This window comes from Emydura macquarii, unplaced genomic scaffold, assembly GCF_026122565.2.
Source record: "Emydura macquarii macquarii isolate MOO-44397 ecotype Brisbane River unplaced genomic scaffold, CSIRO-AGI_Emac_v2 contig_705, whole genome shotgun sequence".
Lineage (NCBI taxonomy): Eukaryota > Metazoa > Chordata > Testudines > Chelidae > Emydura > Emydura macquarii.
This window is the reverse complement of record NW_027130842.1, coordinates 6791041-6815844: the sequence shown is the minus strand read 5'-3', so window position 1 is coordinate 6815844 and position 24804 is coordinate 6791041. Positions and strand designations below refer to the sequence as shown.

At 38.9% G+C, this 24804-nt stretch overlaps 1 protein-coding gene across 3 annotated transcripts in view; it reads right to left on the bottom strand.

Annotated features, from left to right (window-relative positions):
• The window catches only part of PHACTR2 (phosphatase and actin regulator 2), a 146627-nt gene that overhangs the window by 95988 nt on the left and 25835 nt on the right, over window positions 1-24804 (bottom strand). For 2 of the 3 annotated variants that reach the window (XM_067542354.1, XM_067542357.1), the window contains exon 1: window positions 6439-6949. The exons of the other annotated variant lie outside the window; for it this stretch is intronic. In XM_067542354.1, the coding sequence (XP_067398455.1) occupies window positions 6439-6481 (43 nt within the window). In that variant the 5' untranslated portion in view covers window positions 6482-6949. Of the gene's footprint in view, window positions 1-6438; window positions 6950-24804 lie in introns of those variants that run through there. 3 annotated transcript variants of the gene reach the window in all.

Genomic DNA, 24804 nt, shown 5'->3' with positions numbered 1-24804 from the left:
AATTTAAATGATAAAAGAAAAGAGTACAGAACAAATCTCTGAACTTATGGAAAGCCTATATTGCCTGAGACTGTGCAAACACTGAGAACAGAAATCTCTTGTGTCGTTTTTTGGTGTCTCAGTGCAAACTTCAAACAGATGAACAGTCATTATACAATGTCTAACAGCTGTGGAGGGTTTTTTCTCTCAAATTACACTACATTACACACTACAGCACATTACATTACACCTAAACTGGCATCCAGTTTGTTTCTGGGTTAAATTAAAGGGGCTGGTTTTAAACTATAAAGCCTTAAATGGACTGTATCTTAGTTGTCTCAGAGACCAATTCTCAACCCATATAAACAGAAGAGTAGCAGCTGAGATCAGGTGAGGTGCTTGACCTAACAGTCCCAAGGTTCACTATGTGCTGTCACGATTAGCTGAGGTTAGTCCTGCTTTGAGCAGGGGGTTGGACTAGATGACCTCCTGAGGTCCCTTCCAACTCTAATCTTCTATGATTCTATGAGGAAGTTTGCAGGCAGGGCATTTTCAATGAGAGGTCCTTGGCTATAAAATTCACTTCCCCAGTTGGTTCACTACAGCCTGAATTAGTTGACTTTCTGTTCATACTGCATGGGCTGTCTGCTTTGTCAGGCTCGCTCTCTCTCTTTTAGAAAGTGAGGAGGATGAATAGATGGGTGGCAGCAATGGAAGCACCTCATTTTGGTGGGTGATTTGAGTGCATCTGATTTTTGGACATTAGCTCCTAGCATCCCTGGAGTATGCCCGCTCATGGCATTGTAGGCATACCACCCTTAGTTCCCTCTTGCATTTCCACAATAACTTGTTCCCAGACTAAATTATTTAACATAATATTCCCCTTTCCTGAAATCCAATTTATTAAGTATTTATAAATATAAATATCCTTTCCAAATCCTTTCCCCCAGCTAAAGGAATTCCACAGCCCTTGTCCTGGGGCTATGATATGGTTAAAGCAGCTTTCCTGGCACAGGAAATAGCCAGGTTCCAGCTTCATAGACACTCTCTTCTCTCTCCCCTTTGGTTCAGAGCCCCATAAACCTTCTTTTTGGGCTGTGCTTGAAGGTAAGCAGGCATTCTCTTCTCCAAGCTGTCTACCATCCCTCTTTCCCAGAGTCAGCTAACAGCTGGTTTTCATCCTATTCAGGAGGTAGCTCCCTGATTACCACCTGTCCCCCTTTCTCCGCCTGTCTGCTGCTCCCTCAAACCCCTATTCCTTAAAGGGCCCATGTCATGGAACAGAGTTGGCTGGCCTCGAAGCCACTAACTCCTTATATAAGTCAGCGAGATCATCCCGTTTCATAGTTACTTGAAGTTTTTAGAAAGATTCTGCATGCATCTGCCCAGTGCTCTGCACTAGGGATATTTTTAGAATTTGAAATAAACCATTAAAATAAAAAAAAATAAATTAGGAGGATATAACCATTAAGGCACAAGTCAGAACTAGCAGAACCGGGTACTATTTCCAGTTCTCCCAATGACATCCTGTGTGATCTTGGGCATGTCATTTACAGTGTGATCCCATTAGCTGCCCATCTCCCTGAGTTCTCACTTAGGGGACCTCACAACGATGTTGGGAGATTAATTTAGTGAATGTTTGTAAAGGCTTTGAGCTCATCAGATGGAAGGTGCTATTAGTATTATCAGAGCTGATCAAAATTCTTCCCATTTTGAAATTCTGAACAAAAAAAAAAAAAAAAAAAAGGAGAGGGATAGGGTAGAATATGTACAAACAAATTCACCAATATTTTTTCTTTTTTTCTCTCGCTCACTTTAATGTTTATTGCTATAAAATGACAGGCGAGATGTTCAATGGGATATCTAATTGGGTGGCTGCTTGATACCTAGCTTTGTTCTTTCACAGAAACGAAGACCACGTTTTCCATTGCATTATGAAAAAAATGGCTGGTGATGTGGCTGCCTGGTCAAAACAAGATGTGAGTCCTCTGGCCAGCCATAGGAAACAACGTGATTGTTGTGTCAACTAACAGGAAGCCTCTAGCCCCAAGAGAGATAAAAATAAGCAGGCTGAGAAGCAAGTTAACTTTTGACCTCTGATAATGTCTGCACTGAATGCCAAGCTCAACAAATACCAGGTTCCTATGGGCTATAACTTTTCAATTACAGCGATAAGGGCTTTTGAGTGCTACCTTCCCAGTGTGACTACCACTCTTCCATGTGAAGAGTACCCCGTCTCATGATACTAAGTGGCTGGTACCAAGCAATACAAGACCTGCTTTCTATCAGTGCTCACCAGCTCTTTTCCCTCCTTAAAAACCACAGATCTGCTGCTTGGCAGAAAAGCAGAAGTGATACCTCTTTTTACACTGATCAGCTCTTGAGTGCAAAGCAAAGTCCCTGTGAACACCAGTCAGTGAGTTGGAATGGAGGGCTGGTTTGGTCAGTCATTTCAGGTCTTGGAAAGATCAGAGAAGAGGAAGGAAGAGGAACTAGGGTCAGATGTTCTCAAACTTTTTTACCATGTGGACCATGTTTCAATACAGAGGTGGTCTACTTGATTCACCATCCCCCTCGCCTTTCACAGCTGCAATGCCCACGTCCCCTACCATTCACATTTACAGAGCATCCCTGATGCAGCTAGAGCAAGGGCTTACATGGAAAAAGAACTGTAGAAAAACCTTTTAAAGGTGTTTGAGCAGCTGGAACAAAAGTGGAGAAGCCAGCTCCATGTGATCAGCCAGTTCTCTATAGACAGCCAGCAACTGCTCTGCTGACCTCCACTAGCGGTCTGGAGACCACAGTTTGACAGCCTCTGGGATAGGGAAATGAATAGATTCTGGGCCTGCTCCTCCTTTCATTTAAACCCGTGTAAACCTGAACTAACATCAGTGAAGGCAATGTGTGTAAACAGAATCAATGAGAGCAGAAATAGGCCCTTAATGAAAAGAAAGAATAAGAGAAATTAGCTAATCACAGGGAAAAGAGACACTAAAATTATAGTATTTCTTTGCAGAAATAATATTAAAAATATTTTTTTCTGCAAAGAAAAAATAGTGAGTGGTTTAAGAAAATAAATAACTAAAAGGGTGCTTCACCTTAAACATGTGCATAAGTCCCATAAGGTCAACGTTAAATGCTTTGCTGAATCAGGGCCATAGTAAGTTATTTTGTAACAAATTTGAGGTACAAAATAGCTTAAACTCTCTCTTTAGACATTAAGAGAGAGGGAGATTGTAAGATGCTAGGAAGCCTCATTGTGTAGGATGAAGGAGGTTTGGGAGATATGGTTATGGATGAGAGGTAGATACGGAAATCCAAACTTTGTACACAGACAGGAAGGGGCAACCTGATTTGGGCTGTATATACAATTTGCAGAGTTGATGCTAGCTCTGGTTTTCGGTTTAGGCCCTGATCTTGCAAGACACTCATGGGAAATGTTCAACATTTATTTGGGGCCCTCCTTTCTTGGGTCTACACATCTTGACACACATTTCCAGATAAATACCAAGCAAACTTACTTTTCAGGGTCCCCTCCTTTCTTTGATTTAAAATAAATAAGAAATGTAGGACATTCATTTGATACGTCCCATTTCTGGGCAAGAGCCCCCTAAACCTTTACTTTAATTTTTTCTCTATACCGAACAAATTTCCACTTCTTGATCCAATTTAAGGCCCCAATTCTGAAATGTGATCCTGTAGTGCAGACCTTTGGTGCCCGGATGCTGGACCCTTAACTGCACATGGGCACAATAGTCCACACTAGGAAATCATATTGCACAATCAGGGCCTAAAGGTTAGCTTGGATGAGAAAGAAGTTGGAGCTAGGATTGCCAGTTTTGGTTGGATGTATTCCTGGAGGTTTCATCACATGACATAATTCCTGGAGACTCCAGGACAATCCTGGAAGATTAGCAACCCTAGTTGGAACCCCAGGCAGGTGTAAGCTCTTTCTCAGCTGCTTTTGCTTGGGTGGCTAAAGGTCTGAATGGCCTATTGATTCCTTAACACTAAAACAGATTTGCAGCCCCTGTGTATAAACATTAAAGCTCTCCTTTAACTCTCTCATCTCTAGCAACTGTCAATGATTTATACAGTTTGTAAGTTGGCTGGCATGCTAAATGGACCGAAGAATTTTGGACTATTTGCCTATTCATGAGGAGGCGACCCATCTCCTTTGGAGTCAAGTGGAAGTCATTTCATTGACTTCAATGGAGCTGGATTTGGCCCCAAACCTTGTGACTTATTAAGCATCCAGACCAGACCTGTAAAATAGACTAGGTAGAAAAAACAGAATCCATAGGAACCACCCATCTGTCTCAAGGGTTTCTTGCTGAGAACATACTTCCCAGACATTTTCAGAAGCTTGCTGCAGTTTTGTGAAACTTTCTGCATCAATGTCTTATTACTAGGGTATTCAGGCAACGCTACCTCTAACTCAAGAATCACAAGGGTAGTACGCTCATCAGTTAAAATGGTCACAATTATTATAAAACTCATCTGCATCTTCCCAAAGTTCCCTCAAAATCTACATTTTCCAGCTGGTTTTCTTCTGTTACTCCTGATTGAAAATGCTGGTTTCAATGAAAAGAGGACTGTGTGATTTTTTAAAATTAGTTATAAAACTAGTACAATTTTAGTGTACACTGTGAAAAATACAGACACAACAACTAACATGTTTCAAGATACACAAACCCCATCCCCTAACCAAAACACATAACATTCTGAACACATTTTTTAAAAGGAAGTTTAACAAAAACTTTATCTAATACATCCGTTTCCTTACATTTGTTTCCTAACAACAGCTACCTTGATGAAATTCTAATGCATTTGCTGTTGGGTGAGACCTTTAAAAACGTGGCCAAATTTCTCTAATGTATCATCATAGAGGATGAAGTGGGTCAGGAGAAGGAATAATCAAAGTTTTCTTACACAGATAATTTTACTAAGATCATGCATTGTGGGAACTGAAAATTGTACCATCTGCAACACGATAAACTTCTCCAGAAAACCTCCATGTTTTCATAAAACCATTCTCTAATACTCCACAGCACCATGAATAAACTGACAGTAAAGAAGCGGAAAGAGAGCCTCTTTTGCAAAGCAGTCCCATATCTGTAGCATTAAACACACTAGGAAATAAACGCAAAGTATACAGAATGGTTATCCTCACCACGTTTTTTGTTTGTTTGTTTGTTTTAAACGATGACAAGAGAAAGCGGTGTTAAAGAAAAAGCTCTGAGCCCAGTGCAGTTTTTACTGGAAATTTCAAACCTTGCTGGTATTAATTTAGATTCTACATTCCCTTCTCTTTGATTATTGTGCGGGTTACCTGATCGTTTGTTCAGTAAATAAAACACATCAGGTTATATCAACATGCTTCTGCCCCCAAAATATCAAACATACATTAATCTTCCAAAAGTTAATTTGGAAACAACTAAAATTGCTTTTTTTAAAATGTCACTAGTTTTTTTTTTAAACTAGTCGGCTTACACATAAAATGTAAGAGAGCCAAGAGCAAACAGATGGGTGGGTTGCTATCCATACTGCTGGGATAAGTGCCAAAGGTCCCTTCCTTCCTTTCTTTTTTTAATTAAAAAAAAATTTGCAGGGGCAGCAGGGGGGAGAGGAAAGAAACAGTGCATTGCAACTCAGAGACAGCCTGTTAATGTTTTCAGAGAAACAGTCTTTGGTTACATGTCAGTTGTGCCTGCTTGATGGCTTGTTTAAAAATTCAAATGAACGATGAGTAAAGAGAATATACATTAGTACAGAATTTAAAACCTAAGGTATAGCTAGACAGTGTTTGTATTCTGTGGAAGCAGAGCAAAAAAAGGAAAAATAGAGGAGGAAATACATGCATCAAGCCAAAGTAATACATTTAGAACGGGCACTAAGAAGAGCTTGTAGACAGCAGAACTCCATTGCATACTGTTCTCTTCTATGTTTCAAAGCAGAACACCAAAAGCACTGTTTTCTTGCATCTCAGACAAACAGTTTCTGATTTAAAAAAAAAAAAAAAAAGACAGTAACAGTAAGGAATGTGTGATTCCTTGAGCTATTGATATATATATATATATATATATCATTAACAAGGTAACTTTTTATTATATAAATGGGTTAGTTTCAGATCTAACCAGTGTTAAACTAATAAAAAAGTATTCCAATAATACCAAACTAAGGCATCCTTTTAGGAAAAGAGTGCACTGTGCCTTTAAGGCAAACTCTGCTGCAACCTCAAAGGCATTCTACTTTTTTTTGACAAAGAATTTGGTGCAGCTCTGCTGTTCCGTCCATCTAAGGGAATTAGCAGGTCATCTACGCACACAGCTTGTTCAACTCACTGCAATTTCACTTTTCTTCAACTGAGAAAACAACAATTATAGAGCGCGCCAAGCACCCACTGTGGAGAGTCCGGCAGAATGGCTTGCTCGCTTGTTGCTTTACAGTGCTACTCACCACTGGCTTGCTCAGACAGAGAGGAGACTGAGGTCTGGCCCATTTCTTAACCTTTAAGAGGGCCGGTGTCCAACAATCAGGCGGCTCTCTTGGTCCTTTGATCATGTATTTGCTGCCACATACATTTCCAAGGGTTCATTTCACCTTCTTTCTGGGTTTGCTGTTTCACTATCAGACTGTAACTTCTGCCTCTCACAGACTGGTTTGTAAGTCCACCTCCTCCGGCTGCAGCCCAGCTCACGACTGTTCCTGTTCAACTGAATGTCTGTCATTCCTCTATGCAGATTATTGGAGGTCAAAGGTGACGGGGAGGGAGTCCCTTGCTGGTACAGCCACACAGAGACCATCATACAACAGGAACAGTTTGTAGTTTTAAGCTACTCTCCTCTAACACAAAGGGGTCAATGTTAAATGATCCTATAGGGCTTGAATGAGAATGATTAGAGTACTTAGACATGGTACTTACATTTAACAAGGTCTTTTTTTTCTGAAGTGTTCTTATCCTTGTTTAGCTCCCTCACCTCAAAGGATTGAGTTCTCTCTGTTCTGGCGGTGCTAGTTGTAGGATGGACTAGGAATCACAACACCTCCCCCTCCCCCCACGCACACACAGAGGCATTATAATTTTCCCCAGGGCTCCCTGAACTTTATAAATGGACAGGGTCTTGGAAAGGATTTTTTTTTTTAAATCTTAATTAAAGATACATTCAGAAAAATAAAGTTTAATCAGCAGAACTCCTGATGCCACTGGAAGCCCAAATCCATGTATATACCTATTCATTGCCAGCCATTTCCCCACAGCCCAAAATGTACCCATATTTTAATTGTCAAATACATAAAAAGATAAATTCTAGGATATCCTGAAGTTGCATGGTATGTTAAAAAATGGAGGATAAAATAACTGACCTTGACTCTGACCCTGCAAGGTGCTCCATGCAGGTGGACCCCTAGTTCCATGCAGAACCTCACTGATTTCCACAGTGCTCTATGCTGGTGTAAAGTTTTGCTCTCGTTCTGCAGCTTGTAGGATCAGGATTATTGACAGTCACTAATTTCACCATAGTTGGAGGTTAGTGGCAATTTTTCCATTATTTCCCATCCGCATAGTCTATATTTCTCAAAATAATAGGTTCTGTGCACTTCAGATTCTGCATTTCTGGTGTGGCTATGGGGGGCAGTTTTGGCAAAATTCGAAGTGATTAGGACAAAGATGTATTCATGAATTAAGATGAATAAAGATGAACTAATCACTGGATTGGAAGTTGGTGGCTGCTTGGGACTAGTGATCATGTCCTGAATACTTTCAATATCGGCAAACAGAGGAGAGTCCCAAACAGCAATATATATATATATTAGGTGCTTCAGAGGGTTAGTTTCTGAAAGCTGAGGAAAATTATGAACATAATTGACTGGGAGGAAAAATTTAAACAGAAAAATGTGAATGAAAATTGGGCGTTCTTTAAGAAGAGTTTATTAAATGGTCAAAAAAAAAAAGATTTCACAATCAAGAAAGATGACAACTTTGGCTAAAAGCAACATATATCAAATGGGGGGGAAAGGGGAAATAAATAGCAACCCATATAAATTAAAAGTTATGATGTGCAGAAAATTGATAAGGGAAGCTAAAGACATACAGGAACTTATCCATGGCTGTCAGAGCCAAGGACAATAAGAAGGAGTATATTAAGGACAAAACAAATCCTAGCAATGTTATAAGCCCATTGTTAGATGGTGATCATGAAATTCTTAATAATGATGCAGAAAAGGCAGAAATGTTCAATAAATATTTCTGTTCTGTATTTAGAAAGAAGCAGGATGATGTACTCATATCACATGTAAATGATGAAGTGCTTTCCAGTCCTTTAGTAACTAAGGAGAATGTTAAATAACATCTATTAGGAATAAACATTTTTAAACGAGCAGGCTTGAATAATTTGCACCAAGAATCCAAAGGAGTTAGCTGAGGAGATCTCTGGCTTACTGATTTTAATTTTTAATAATCCTGGAATACCTGGATAATTCCAGATGTCTGGAAGAGTGCTTATGTTGTTCAAGTATTCAAAAAGCATAAGTGGGATTTTTCAGATAACTGTAGGCCACTTAGCCTGACAAAAATAATGGAAATGATATTCAATTAACAGAGAATTGAAGGTTATTTATATAATTAATATGAGCCAACATAATTTTATGGAAAATAGGTCTTGTGAAGCAATCTGATGTTATTGTTTGACGAGATTACAAGTTTAGTTGATAAAGTTGTGTAGATGCAATAAACTGTATTTAGACTTTTGTAAGGCATTTGACTCAATCCTTCATGGCATTCTGATTAAAAAGTTACCACTATACAATATCAATAAAGCACATGTTAAATGGATTAAGAACTGGTTAATTGACAGATCTCAAGAAGTAGCTCTCAACAAGGAAACATCATAGAATGGGAGGGAGATTTTCTAGGTGGGGTTCTGCAGGGATTGGTCCTAAATCACATGCTATTCATTGTTTTCATCAATGATCTGGAAGTAAATATAAAATCATTGCTGATAACATTTGTGGACGACGCAAAGATTGGTGGAGTGGTAAATAATAAGGACAGTGGTCATGCAGAGCAATCTGGTAAACTGGGTCCAGTCAAACAAAACGTGTTTTAATACAACCAGAAGCAAACTTATATTTTTAAGAAGGAGGAATGCAGAGTGAGGTTCTGTATCCTGGAGAGCAGTGACTTTGAAAAGAATCTAAGTGTTAGAGTTAGACAAGCAACTCAATGTGGGTTCCCAGTGCAATACTCTGGCAAAAATGGCTAGTGCAATATTCAGATATATAAACAGGGAAGTATTGAGTAGGAATATGGAGGTGATTTTACCTCTGTATATGGCACTGGTTAGACTGATACTGGAATGCTGCATACAGTTCTGATGTCCACATTTTAAAAAAAGATGTTGAAAAAATTGGAGATGATGCAGAAAAAAGCCACAAAAATTTATTTGAAGGATGGAGAAAGTGCCTTATAGTGAGAGACTTAAAGAGCTTACGCTGTTTAGATCCCACCCCCCAACAACAACAAAAAAAGATTGAGAGGTCACTTGATGTGTATAAATATCTTCACAGGGACAAAATACCAGGTAGTGAAGGGTTCTTTAATCTAATAAAGAAAGGCAGAAGAACCAATGGCTGAAAGCTGAAGCCATTCAAATTAGAAATTAGGCACAAATTTTTAACAGGTTAATGGATTAACCATTAACACAAACTGTCAAAGGAAGTGGATTCTCTGTCTCGATGTTTTCAGATCAAAACTGGATGCATTTCTGGAGGATACACTTTAGCCAAACACAAGTTATTGTGTTTAATATAGAGGCAACTGAGTGAAACTTAATGGCCTATGTTATACAGGATGTCAGGCTAGATGATCTAATGGTTCCTTCTGCCCTTAAACTCTTTGAAAAAGCTGTTTTGGGTGTATCGCCTCTTAGAAAATAATAGATGTAATTCATTGATTTAAGAGTCTTAAAACCTATTTTTCACATCATTTCCAAAACCTGCTTGTAACTTCAAATTTGTTTCCTATCTTGCTAAGATCAGTGCACGAGATTTTTTTTTTAGAAGTTATGCTTCCATTTTTGGATTTACTTTTCTTGACTATGGGAACATATGAATACTCTATCTACCACTCATGAAGCTGATAACGTTTGTCAAAGGTATTTACATCCCCTCTGCTATGTAAAGATCCAGCATACTTTGCAAAATTTGTCAATAGTCTGCAAGGATTCCTGTAAAGTGATCAACTCCACAAAGACTATTGCTGAGATTGCAAAATGGGTATGGTATATCAGCTTTCAAAGCAGGTCTATTAGCTGGTTATAACAGGATAGTAGTTTTTCATTTTAGAGATTAAAAAAGGTGACTGCCATCAAATAACCCCTATTTTTCTTGTTTAACAGGACTCATTGCTAAGCGTTATGTCCTCACACTACTAACATGTTTAGTGACATGTTTCAGAGGTGTTCAGATCAGACACAGATCTATCCTGTTTCCCCAATGACTGCTTTGAAAATTAAGGGCAGTAACTATTAGGTTAGGGAAGAACAAGTATTTCTTTACAAGTCTAACAAATTCTGAGCAGCATATTTACAGACATAGTATATTTAAAAAACAAGCTTTCAGAAGTAATTACCAACAATTTACAAAAAATCAGCATTTAAACAAAAACTAGTTTATAGAAAAAGTGAAAACAACTTGTCTATCATAAACAAATACTGATCTCTTTAACTAGATTCCTATGTTACCAGATATACCACAGCCTCTTCCTTTAGGAGTTAGTTGGTAGGTAGCTGTCTGTGAACTGACAATGATTAAAAAAATAAAAATAAAAATCACAGAACCACTTTCTTCCAATATTGAATAAGGAACTTTATTAGAATAGATAAAGCCGCATTATCCCTAGAACTACCCTGTCTCTTTCTGCTTCACTGTAGAATCATCTCCATTCTCTTGTCTGCCTAGCTTCTCGCTACATATTTCAAGAAACAGTATATATATCTTTCATGACTCCAGTAGCCTCACAATCTTTGACTCCTGTCACTGAATTAGAAAAACTATGTCTTTCATCCTTAGATCCTGCTCTTATACCCTCAACCCATTAATCCTATGGAAAGACCTCCCATGATGATTTATTATTGGGGGATTGAACCTTAGAACTTTCAACACTAAAAGGATGGGCCTCTACCCCCTGTGCTAAAAGAGTAATTATGTTAACTGCAAGCAATGGCATGTTCTTATTCTCTTCTGTGGATCAACATTTGCAAACTACCTCCACACAGAGGTAATTCCAGCCTCACATTGACTTTCCCAGTTGAGAAGCGACACAAAATAAATACATTCCATGTTTGGGTTGCTTGGCTTTTAATTCTGCATTTCCATAATTTCAAGTATTTCTAACCATCGCATAGAATTTCCTGACCTTTTTGGCATTTGCTTTTTGTAACACTGCAATGTTCTAAGACTTGTAAAATTCCTTAAATTAGACAGTTTACAAATTTCATTCCATTATAGCAACAGTTTTAAGCTGTAGTTATACATGCAAAGGAATAACGTGGTTTTGCATGACTGCAGATAAAATATTTCTTATCAATGTAGCTAGCTTTTCTAAAAGGTGCTTTGGGGCCGTTTGTTTCAATTTATCTTTGAACACTGATTAGTCTTTGGAAGAGATATAAAATGGAGGTCCTGACAATCTGTCATTAAAGGTCTTCCAACGTTCAACATGCAGAACTACATGTAAGTCAGTGGGAGTTGGGGAGAGGATCAGCACTTTTGATAATCAGGCACTAAGAATTCCTTAACAATTTAAGCAAAAATAGGATATTAAACCTAATGACCTGGCCAGATCTGAATGTAGCTAATAATATTCTGTTTACTCAACTGCTTCATGCCCTTGGATATGATGGTCTTCATTTTTTTCCTGTTGTGTTTGGTACTGCAGTGAACACTGTTAACAGCTGATACGTTCCATTGCAGAAGCCTGATTCTTCCACTGCAGGATAAAAGTATCTCCCATTGACTTTAATGGGTGTGTCACTCATAATAATGGGTAAGATTCACTCTGGTGCAGACGGGTAATACAAGTCCTATTTACCACTGAATTACAATTTGAGATCTCAAAATTGGCCTTAAGTCAAGTTCAAGCAATGTGTAGGTCTTAAATGGGCCCATGTATAAGGGTAAATTTAATCTGTTCTGCAGTAGGAAAAGAGGGCTTCACCGATGGCTGTGTTTCAATGGGATCACAAGCCAAATCCTGCCTATCACACTCATATGAATAGTTCCAAGGAATGAACAATACAAGCAGGATTTCGGCCCAGTCTATAATCTATATGATCTTTTGAGATGAAAGGCACTACAGAAATGTAAAATATTATTATTCTTGCTTTCAGGCATTTAGATTCAGTTATGATCCTAAATATCATAGCCAAAAGTGATAAAGAAAGGTTATGATTTTTGATATTGGGACTCATATAAAGTGTATGCAACTTTATAATAGGAAAAGCTTTCTCATAGCCAGGTGCCTATCAAGATAAATCAGCAGAGGAATAAGAACACTTACTCAAATGCAGATTTAATAGTGAATAGTGAATACCCCATTTAGAACTTTGGCAGTTTTGTAGCGTTATTAATAGATAAATAAATGCTGCGTTGTACAAGTTTTATATATTCTCTAAATAGTGTCAAAATAAACAAGAAAGATGTGGTAACTTTCTGAGTTACGGTGCACTGTGAGAATTATAAAATAATCTTATCTGACTATACTTTTACAAGGACAGTGTCAACATAAAAATCATGGGCCATATTAATTTATTACAATGGAATTACATCAGGAGTGAATTTGATCCACTATATATTAATCAGTTTTAATATCACCTTAGGTTATTTTAAAAATTCTTTCATTTGGAAATAAATTTACTTTTCTTAATTTTTGCTGTTTGTCTCCTTTTACCTTTTGGATTGTCATTAGCTTGGAAACTTGACAGGTCAAATTTTACTTTCTGTCTGGTCAACATCAGTTCCTAGTTCTCATGCATGAGCACAATACAAGAGAATATTTAAATCCCTACTGTAAAAAATGTTTCAGTCTTTGAGAAAGATCACCATAAATCTGTTAAGGCATATTTTATAGAGTAGAATTAAGACTTTGTACAAAATAGTAAAGAGAGGCCTATAGAAGAACATTGGGAGCCCTATCTGGGAAAAAGTTTATGGCCTATGTATACTGGAGGTCAGACTAGATGATCATAGCGGTCACTCTTGGTATTGACAATATGAATACCAAGAGAGTATGGGGGGGATTTGATAGCAGCCTTTAACTACTTAAAAGGGGGTTCCAGGGAGGATGGAGCTAGGCTGTTCTCAATGGTGGTAGATGATAGGAGGTTCTCCAGCTTCAGCTCCCGCAGTCAGTTTTCTCCACCACCCTAGTGCCTCTGGGGATAGGGCAGGCAAGGAAGGGGTCAGTCAGGGTGGGAGGGGGGAGCACAGGGACCTCAGTGGTGGTGGGAGTAGCACAGGATGCCCTATGGTGGGGATGACGGGGGGTGCATTGAGGCCCTGATATTTGGGGGTGGACAGAAGCAGATGGTCCCCAGTGGTAGTGGAGGGCAGCAGAGGGTCCCCAGTGGCAGGGCAGGGGGGTTTGGAGCCTGGAGGGGCGGTGGGGTGGGAAAGGGGAGTCAATCTCCAGGGGAAGGGAGAGATGAAGGCATAAGGCTATGCCCTGAGGAAGGGGACAGTGAGTGTGGGAGGAGCAGTTGAACGGGGACAGTCCCTGGGGCAAAGATCCTGAGTGAAGGGGAGCTGAAGAATGGGGGGGTGGGCCTAGGAGCAGCTAAGTGGGTTTTGGGATCCGTTTGCCCTCAGAGAAGCAGGAAGCACCTTCACCTCTCCCTGGGAAGAGACAGGGGACAGACTCCACTGTGCTAATGCATTCTCTCAACTGACTAATCTGCTCTCTGCTTTCCTTCCCATTTCTTCTACTTTAGGGTAACTTGTACCTTGATTCTGCAGTGAGGATCCATGTGGCTGCAGGGGTTTCTCTTTTGTTGTCTGTATTGTTACAGACATACTTGCTGCCTGATATTTTGAAATAAATTACCAAAATAATTGAAACTGGCATTATTGTATTGTGTTATTTTGACAAATAAAACATGCAGCATTTTAAAATATTGGGGGCAGATTTTTTAATTTTTTGGTGCAGTATTTTTAATTGTTTGGTGCAGAATTCCCTCAAGAATATTAGGTGTGACACTAGTAAGGGAGAATATTTCAGGCAGAAGTGTGGTTTTTAATTTGATTGAATAATTTCAAATCATTTGTAAAAAATTATCTAGTTAATCTCCACAACATTCCTGCTTAATAGGTAGGTATAATCATCATTTTACAGATGGAAAAGCTGAGACATGGGAAAGCTCTGAGCAGCAGAACTCACTTAGAATTCAGGGGATCTTGACTCCCATGTCAATGCTCATTCTTCTAGGCCAGGCTGCCTTCATATGACCATATATAAATTCTACAATTAGAGGGCCGGGCAAGCTATTCACAGCAATTTGACAAATTTAGCACCCCTCCTTCCCCTCCGCCCTGCGTCTGAATTATCTGCAAAGAGTTAGATTTTTACAAATTTGTTGGCTATTCAAACTAACTTAATGAACAGTTTGTAAACAAATTTCAGCCAATCGCAGCATATAAACAATTCACTGCAACAATTGTATCAAGTATTTATTATCCACACAGTGTGACAGATCCTCTCTAAGCTACAACATATAGTTTCAGTTCTTCAGGTGACTTCCAAACCCACAAAGGACAGTTGGCCATTTGAACACGATTTGCACAATTGTGTGTATGCATGCGCGTGTGTGTGTGTGCCTATATTTGCCTGAGTATTTGTAACATTTTTCCATTTCACAAACATACTAAGCCCTATTATGTCACTCTTCCTCGTGCTGAGTTGTTCCTTATTTCACTAGTGGTTCTTTTAACATAATTTTGCTTGCACAAATATTAGGAAAAGCAGAAAACCAAACTAACCCCACAAAATTGTTGCAAATATAGAAACAAAATTACTATTTTTATAGGAATGAATGTTCACCAACATTTTGTAGCTGTATTCACCAAACTTTGAGTATAGTACAATGTGGATTGTTGAAAGCCAGAGGACAGAAAAAGAATGACGCCTAAACATTAAAATCTTTGTAATACATTGTTAATAGCAGTTCTGCTCATTCCTCCTGTAGATCGGAATAATATGCCATATGTTGCCTTTTTAAAATTAGTAGCAACCTTCAAAAATTGATGCAGTCCCTCACTGAGTTCTTCCTGACATTTCTTTAATTCTTGAAAGCAGAGAACAAAAAACACTGCACTCAACATACTCACAAGGGAATAAACAAACAAGAATTAGTAACAAGTGCTAAACATTTTAAAACAAAATGAAAGAAACCCAACCCTTTTTGACCCTACCATCTCTCTAATAAAGTCAGATTTTTATAATTTTAGATTCGACTTCAGTTTTCTGGAATTTTTCTTTTCCACACTGGCTGCTAATACTTGTTTATTCTGCCTTTTGAATATTTGGAACAGAGTGGTTCTCTCTCGTACTTGGTCATGCTTGAGCCAACACTTGAATCCTTAGCTACTGGCACCTTTGCAAGCTCTTGAACAATTATTTTGGATGTTATAACTACTATTTTAAGAGCCAATGATGTGCTTGGCACTGCACAGAACATACAAGATGGAGGATGGTGCTCACAAAAAGATTACTATCTAAATAACACAGTGAGCATATTCTAGTTTTTGGCACATTTCCTAAATTCATGAGTGGTCTTACACTGTGAGCTGAAACAAAGGTTATTACACAGTTCAAAAACTCTTTATTGCAAAACAACATGCTAAAAGGAACTCTAAAATCATTTTTATTTTGTGAACTCTTCAGGGAAAGGTTTGGGTCTTTAGAAAGTACTTACCACACCACAGGCACTATTAAAAATCAATAAGAAACAACATACAGCAGTTGTATGCATGCACACATAGGAGTGGCCATACTGGATCAGACTCAAGGTCCAACTAGTCAATTATGCTATTGCTGACAATATCCAGAACCAGATGCTTTAGAGGAAGATGCAAGAAACCCACCGTAGGCAGATGTGGGATAATATGCCTCGGTATTCGGTCTCATCTTGGTCACTCATAGCTAGAGATTGGCTTAAACTCTGCAGCATGAGGTTTAATAGCCCTTCCAAAATTTTATTATAATTAATTATAAGAACTCTGGATATAGTTGTTATCCATATAAATATCCAATCCCATTTTGAATCTTGCTGAGTTCTTGGCTTCAACAACTTCCTGTAGCAGTGAGTTCCACAGTCTAATTATGCACTGTGTGAAAAAGTATTTTCCTTCCACAAGCCAATCTATCATGTCAGAATGACATGTAAAGTGTTCCTGGAGGAAAAGAATGACTAAACTGCCTGAAACTTTCCAATAAAATACATACTTATCATCAGACATTTGTTTTATCCAAGGCCCTAAATTTATGCTAAAAGACAAAGAGGATTGAATTAAAAATATATAAATTGAGTTTTGTTTGTCCTATTTCAAGCCCCTGAGGATGAAGAAAGTGATGGTAAAGAAACAGCATATAAGATGGTGGAATTTCTCAAGATCCATGTCTCTCCCAAGCTTTCAAAGATTTTAACCACTGTAAGTTCATGTCAGTACCTAAAGTCAACATAATGGACCAGGATCATCAGCTGATGTAAATTGGCATATTCCCATTGAGGTAAAGAGAGTAATGGCAGCTAAGGATTCAGCCCTATATTCTTATTTGGGGACAAATTCCTCCCCACTTATCTTTGCAATTAGCAAGACCAAGCACTTTCTGCTTGCTCTCTCATCCTTTCTCAGACTTGTTACATCCTTATTCGCAGTCCTATGGTAAGTAGGCACCACCCACCTGTTATTTCAAGCGCATGCGCCTTTCATGTCTGTTTCAAACTTTTCTGGTCTTTTTCCTCCTCCTCCTCACATCTTTAAGCACCTCTGTGTCGCTCCTGGTTATGAGCTGTTGCAGCTCACAACAGGCTGCCCTAGAACACTCATTCTTCAGTCTGTCTAGTGGTGGATATGTCACTTTAAATATCTGCCATTGAACTAGCCCTGCTGCATTAGCCCTATTCCTTGTGGATACATTGCTGTGTGTGTTCTTCATAGCAAGCACGCTCCTTGCTGTCTATAACCTTGGCTCCATGGCCTGAAGCTTCTTAATGACTCATTGACTTTGGTCAAAAAAGCCAAAATAAACACAATTTTGGATGCCTTTTGTCAAACATATATTTACGGCAATCTGGGAATAATAATAAAAGGCCAAAAAAAAAAAAAGGTGTTAGTGGAACATTCTGACTACATGGTGAAAATCACTGAAAAAGGCAGAAAATACTAATATTATAGTCCCAATAGTAACTGCTCAGCCATGGAGTACATCTTGCATAGTTTCAGTATACATATAACGATATGACCAATAATATACACAGCTACAGCTTGATCAGGAAAAATCAATAATAAGTAGTACTAGTGTGCAAGGAGGCTAAATTAACATGACTGTTCGAAGCTTAATTTTTGCCTTTCCTTTTGGTTATTTTAACTGTGAAATCTTCACTTTGCATAAGCCAGCCTTTTGTATTTACATTTCCTGACCTTTTTAAAGAAAACATTCGATTTGCAGAGCTATTGAGCTGGCAGAGCTTGCAAGCTGCTTGAATGAATCATGCACTTCATGTGACGTGCACTTAGGCCCTGATCCAGCAAAGCACATAAGCATGCATTTAACTTTTAAGCATGTGCTTTAGTCTCGTTAATGTTGATGGGATTGTAAAAACAGGTCACCTTTTAGAAAAGCTGCAGCATGAACATGTTCAGCCCAAAAGAAGAATTTTTATCATTGACTTCAATGAGACTTAAGCGTGTGTGTGAGTGCTTGAATTGAAGCTATAATTAGCACTGCATGCATGGATGAAGTTCACCCAAGTGCAGAAGGCCCATGCGAGACTTGAGTTTCACATGCACATTCATCTTTAAATGTGCACCTGTTCAGATGGACATATCTAGACTCCCTTGAACTGTGGGAGAGTTTGAAATCTGGGCCCAGACCTGGATTCGAATTCCATTGCTCTTGGTTAAATCAAAACCAATTTTTTCCCCCCTAAACACATACATACAGCAGTCTTCTGGCCAAAATTCAGGTTTCAAGCTTAGCTCCTTTTTTCCGTGTTTCTATTATTTAAAAAAAACAGTAATCAGTTTTTTTTCTAATGGAAAAGTGTATTGTTTCCCTACTCTCCCATGATTAAAACATGGCTGAAGGACTTTTTGCTCCAAGTTTTACAACTAAGTTCACCTTTTGGCAAAGATATGGCATGGAAATTTTTAGCCCCAAAGACGATTTTTGTAAACATAAAAAGCACATGAAAACAGGGGGTTACAATGGAAACTATTTTCATAAAACCCACTGAAGTAAGCCTGCTGTTACAGAGATGCGTGGCACTGATGCCAAAACCTCAGCATGCTGGTGGAATCTGGAAGAGCTACAGTATTAAACACATCTTAAGATGAATGTTAGAGATGAAACCTAGACATTTTGGTATGCCTATGTGACTTACTCTGCTAATTGTGACACTGTGCAGCCCATTGACTTGTTTCACCCCATGCAGGCAGGCATACATGTAAGAGGGGAATGGTGGTCCAGTGATTAAGGTGGGAATCTTGGACTCAGAACATCAGAGTGTAACTCTTTGCTCCTTCACAGATTTTGTGTGTGACTGTGGGCAAATCACTTAGTCTCTTTGTGCCTCAGGTCCCCATCTGTAGAATGGGGATAATATCACTTCCCCTACGTAAGTGTTGTGAGGATAAAGGCTTTAGAGATTGAGAGGTGCTCAAATGCTATAGTAATGATAATACGGGCTATATAAGTATCTAAGACCCTGTCTACACTTACCTCCGGGATTCAGCAGCAGTCGAAAGGAGTTACGCAAGCTATGCAAAAAACTTGCGTAACTCCTGTCGACTTCTGGGCTCCTCTTTTGCGCGGTGTCTTTACTGCACTGCGCCGACGGGAACCGCATTCCCATCGACGTAGCGCTACGCCACTTGAGAAGGTGGTCTTAGTACGTCGATTTCTGGATTGACTGAGCGGGTCTTCATTGACCGCTCAGTCGATGCAGAGAAATCAATCTGACAGCAGCGACTTTGCTGCCATCAGTGCAGCCGTAGCCTAAGATAGCTATAGGGTGATTACTACTCCCAGGACAGGGTTTCCATACCACACCAGAAGTGTGGGGGGGAGGGCAGCGGGAATCAGGTGGCACTACAGCCACCGCCCTCTGCCATGAGGGAGCAGCTTTAAACTCCAGCTGGGGTTCCCTAGGAGCATCCCTGGCAGAGGCTGTCCAGGTGATGTGGTGAACAAACATCTTCTGAAGTTCCTATCCCTAACCTATCCCTTGCTGTTTCCATCCTCTTAGTGGCCTTGGCTGGCTGACTCCAGTCTTGGTTGTTCAGGAATTGTAAGCATCTTGTGCAGCTGCATGACTTCCAGGCGGACTTTCTGCGTATAAGGGCCTACAACTTTGATTCCATCTAATTGCACAAGCAGAACCAAAGCTGCTAATCCAGTCTCCCAGGTTTTTTCCCATAGCTATTCTGGGAGGTGATGTTTTCTGGGCATCCTGATTCTATCTTGCCAAGTAAGACTTTATTTTAACCTTCACTGATCGATTGGAATGACCTACAAGAAGTTAAAATACTAGTTAAGACAAAAGCAGTGAAAACAATCTTCAGTCCACTTTTTGCTTCCATCCTACTAAGTTACAGAGCCTATGTGAGCATCTGCTCACCCTAGGGTTACAACAAGAGAGACCTGGGATTCATCAGATAATGACAGGCTTCTACATGTGCATCCTACCAGATGGAATATCATAAACACCTGCGTGCTTGTCAGTGTGCTCTACTGGCTGAGGTAGCGTAGTTTCTTACTTATCTTAGAGAGAGCTGTGGTGGCTTTATGTGGTCAGGGATCTCCTGGGACTGACAGGAGCCGAGACTGTTGCAGAGGCAGTATGCTCAGCCAACAGCCAGAGATAGAGAGCCCCTTGCATTACTCAGCAGTGTCTGCTCTAAGCACAGCACTGACAATGGAGTTTTATCCATCTCTCCTTGATGGAAAGACAGTAACTACAGAGAGAAAAATACATCCTGTGGTATTGTTTCACTGGATTCTCTGCCTCTTTCCAACGTATACAACTTGCACATTGAATTCAAAATCCCACTCCTGGTTCTGAAAATAACTGTAGAACAGCTGTATTCTACCGGGACACACACTCTACCAGGATGTGTTTTCAAAACCTCCAGCAGAGCCAAGGGAAGTCAAATGTCAGTATGACTTTGCATCAGCCATACTGATTATATTTGGAGCACTTGACTGAGATGCACTTATTTACATAATATAGATCAAATTGTCAAAAACTGACAGTGCAGTCTGCAAGCCTAAAAAGCAGAAGAGACTGTGACTAGGCAAGCAGGCTATTTAGCTAAAAAAGAACAATAAACCAGGTGATTTTACGAAACATCTTACACAAATGAATGTGGACTTTGGTCTTATACCAGAGAGCATATGGACACATTTTCTTAAGATTTTCATTGAAAAAATGTAACTAGATTAGCTTTCTTGTTTATATACCCAACTGGACTGGTATGTTCCCATTCAGAAAAGCGACTGGTTGTTTTGGTTTGTTTAGATCACTTGGACCTATTGCTAGTGGGTTTGATACATCGGTTTTAAGCCCCAAACTGTCTTTTCATTTTTTATAGTAATGTTGCTCCTAATTGGAGGAAATTTCCTCATTACTAGTTTCTTTGTACTGCCTTTTCTAAAATCATTCTCCACCTTGAGGAAATTTGTATACCAACTTTAACTTTTAAGATATGCAGTGGCTGGGTCAGGATGCAGATCTACTTTCAGGTTTTGCCCAATAAAAACATTCTGGAGAGAGTTCTGATTTAACAATCTGCCAATATCTCCTTAAGCAGCAGACACTTGAAGCCACGTCTTCAATACATCACACATGTACCGGATAAGGAAAGTGGTCTATAAACATCAGTAGATTTAACTTAGCACACCTCAGTGAGCTCAGTTACATCACACAGAGGGAGAGTGCTCTAGGTTTTTGTTTTGAGCCAGAAACTCTGGTCAGATTTGTCCCCCAAATTCACCAAATGAACAAACTTGGGCCAATATGTAAGTGAAAAATTCACTCAACATGGTTTATTCTCCAAGGAGGAAATTCTCACAAGAATGATCCAGCCTGAGTAACCACGTTGTGTGCTCTTCTACCTGTGGAATCCTCAACCCTATGATTCCTAATGCATATTTGCCGCACCGTTGCTATTGCAGGGTATTGGTGTGAATAGCAGCCATGGGGCCACTGCTCCCTCCTATGCGTGTTTGAGGTAGATTATCCATGTAGCTCATGGACTCACTGGCCACAACCCCGGTCTATGCCCCTCCCAATGTAAAGTGGGTTGCTGCAGAACTCATTTCTACAATACAGAAGAATCCCCCTGCATAGTCATTTCTGCACTTTCTTTATATAAGCCAGGTAATTATAGTGCACCCGTAAGCATAACGTTTAAGTGCTGGCTCTGCCACATTATGACCCTTCCAAGGTCTCCATCTGGGCCCAAAGGAAAAAAAAATCACCCATAACTTATTTTACTTTTAAAATTTGTTATTGTTTTCACAAAAGTAGAGAAGGTTAATTCTATTTGATAATTACAGGAATGCAGTAAATTTCAAGCCTAGCACAAAGCGTGAGAGTCTTCATTTTCTCACAAACTGCACCATAAATACAGAACTGAACCTTGATTCATACACAGTAATAAAACCCTATGTCTGTAAATTTATTAATTTGACCCATAGTCATAAAAGTACATTACGTAGAGGTCAGGCTGATGCAGGTTTCTTTGCTTAATCTTTCTCTTATTTAATAATCTATTGTTGGAAGCATGCCCGAAAATGTCATGAATATTTTATGGCTTATTTATTTGACTGAGAAATATGTACCATAATACCATCCCTCCTACCCTGACTTGCTGAAAATAAATCAGGGTGTAGTACTTTGCAACTTTATTTATTAGCATTTAAAATAAAAAAGCAGATTTTAAAACATGTTACAGGGCAAATGCCCGCACCATACTATTACGTCTCAGGGACTGGGCATGTGTCAAGAAGGTTGCTCTTTTGGTTAAGGCACAACACAGGGATACAGGAGACCTGAGTTTGGTTCTTGGCTCTGTCACAGACTTGCCATATGACCATGGACGAGTCACTTAACCTCTCTGTGCCAGGGTTTCTCTATCTGTAAAACTGGGGTAATCTTTACATACATTACAGGGGTACTGGCTAAATTAATTAGCTTTTGTAAAGCAGGTTGAGATCCTGGAAGGCAAGGCAACATATACAAGCATGAATTATTATTTATGGAGAGATAATACATGCAGAATATCCTCACATAACTTTGGATACTAACTAGGGTAGGCCAGAGCACAATTCATGGGCCAAATTCAGCCTACAGAATTCTTCTTGGTCACTTTCATCTTACAGAGCTGCAGACCATCAAGACTATACTCCCACCATGTAATGTTACATGTTGATCCAAGCAACCTTCCATTTAGATCAAAATGGAACGGGCTTATTTGTACAGGCGTAAATACCTGCCCTTTCCTGGTTACTATGCGGCCAGTCCGCCGTCCAATCTAGTATTCAGTAGCTAAGATAATCTAAAATCAAGATCTAACCTATAAGTAATATTTATTATTCAATTAATTTTAAAATTAAATTAAATTACATGAAAGGACAGTTAAACATAGTCAACAGGTCAATAGTATGAAAACTAAAGCCCACTGATAAAATTTAAAATATGGAGAATAAATATATCTATATCTAAAATATATCTAAAATCCACAGGATACACGAAATGAATGTTCGGGTTCACTGTTTATCGCTAAAAAGAGCCAACATATCCGTCGTAGCATACATAGCAAGCCTGCACACACTTTCTTTAAAACTTTTAAATTTATCAATACCTAAAATTTTAAAAATTTCATCATTTCTTTCACTCCATTTACCTCTCGCCCCAACCACAAATCCAAAGAAGTGGATGATCTTCCCACCAGTGAGCTGCAGCACCTCCTCCTCCAACTCAGAGTAGTATGCCTCCTTCTCAATGTGGGCTGCCTCCACACTGTCAGCGTTGTCTTCCCATCTAACTGTGACATCCACAATGGCTACCACTCCTTCCTTTTCAATAATGAGGTCGGGTTTTCTCAACTTCCCTTCTTTATTATGAAGGTAAGGTTCAATCCAAATTTTACATCCTTTATTTCCTACTTTATCAATTAGTGCTTTAACTATTCTATTATGTCTTTTAATTCTTGCTTCTTTCATTTTTATGCACTGACCAGAGATATGAGGAATTATCTCTTTGACCTTACCACACCATCTACATAACCCTTCCTCCATCTTCCATCCTCTTGCTAGAGCTTCCCTGGTGGGAAAAACATTCGCTCTCGTTTGCAATGCCGCAATCAGAGAGGAGGACCTGGCTAAGCAAGGATATTTTAAAAACGAATTACTAATACAATCATTTTTAAAATATTTAATACCAATTCCCTGACATCTTAAATTACTCCATTTTAAAAACTCTTCATCTCTCCACATTTTAGGATTAGCCGTTTTAGCACTATATATTAAATTTTCTCCACTAAATTTTCCCCAGCATATAAAAACGAGAAATCTATCCAATCATCTTTGGAGACAATATGTCTCCTCCATTTATGAATTAACATGTTTGGAATTTTGGTACTAAATTTTGTAACTGCTAAACCCCCATCTCTAGTTCTAGCATAGAATAGCCCGTCAGTTGTACACTGGGGAAGATGTAAAATCTTTTTAAGAGTGTTCCTAACTAAAACATCTAATTCATTTAACATATAAAGTGGCGGCTCGATTAAAAGTAATTCATAAAAAACTCTCGTTAAAATGTAAACTTTTAAAATTATCAATTTCTGCGCAGGTTTTAACGGAGCCTTACATAAACTTTCACACCAATCAATTAATTTTTCCTTAGGGGAATTATTAGCCACTCCCACCCATGGATCTATTCTTCCACCTAGATATCTTTCAGACTCACCAGGTTGAATATAATCAATTAATTCATCACCTAATCCCCATTTATCTTTTGGGTTGATAACATATGTTCCCATGCTTGGGAAAATATGAAAGCCCTTTGTCTTTTTAACATTTACTTTTAAACTTGAATTTTTACAAAACTGATTAAGAATTTTTAAATTCTTAACTATCCCCTTATAGGACCTACTTAATATAGCAATATCGTCGGCAAAGGCCAATGAAGTTATCTTTCTACCCTGCACTGTAAAACCATCTCCTTCATCTTCCAATTTATATAAAAGAGGGTTCATGGCTATATTAAATAAAATAGGGGAGAGCGGGTCACCTTGCTTAACTCCACTCTTAATTAAAATAGGTTCTGTCTTATCCTCACCAACACTAATTTCAGTGTAGCAATCTGTATACAAATCCTTTACAATATCAATAAAACTCTCTGACATCCCAAATCTCTTTAACCCCTTTAAAATGTGACCATGGCCAACCGAATCAAATGCCTTAGCAAGATCAATAAAAACAACAGCTATTTCGTCTTTATTTTTCTTGGCCCCTTTAATTAACTTTTCTAAAATCGATATATT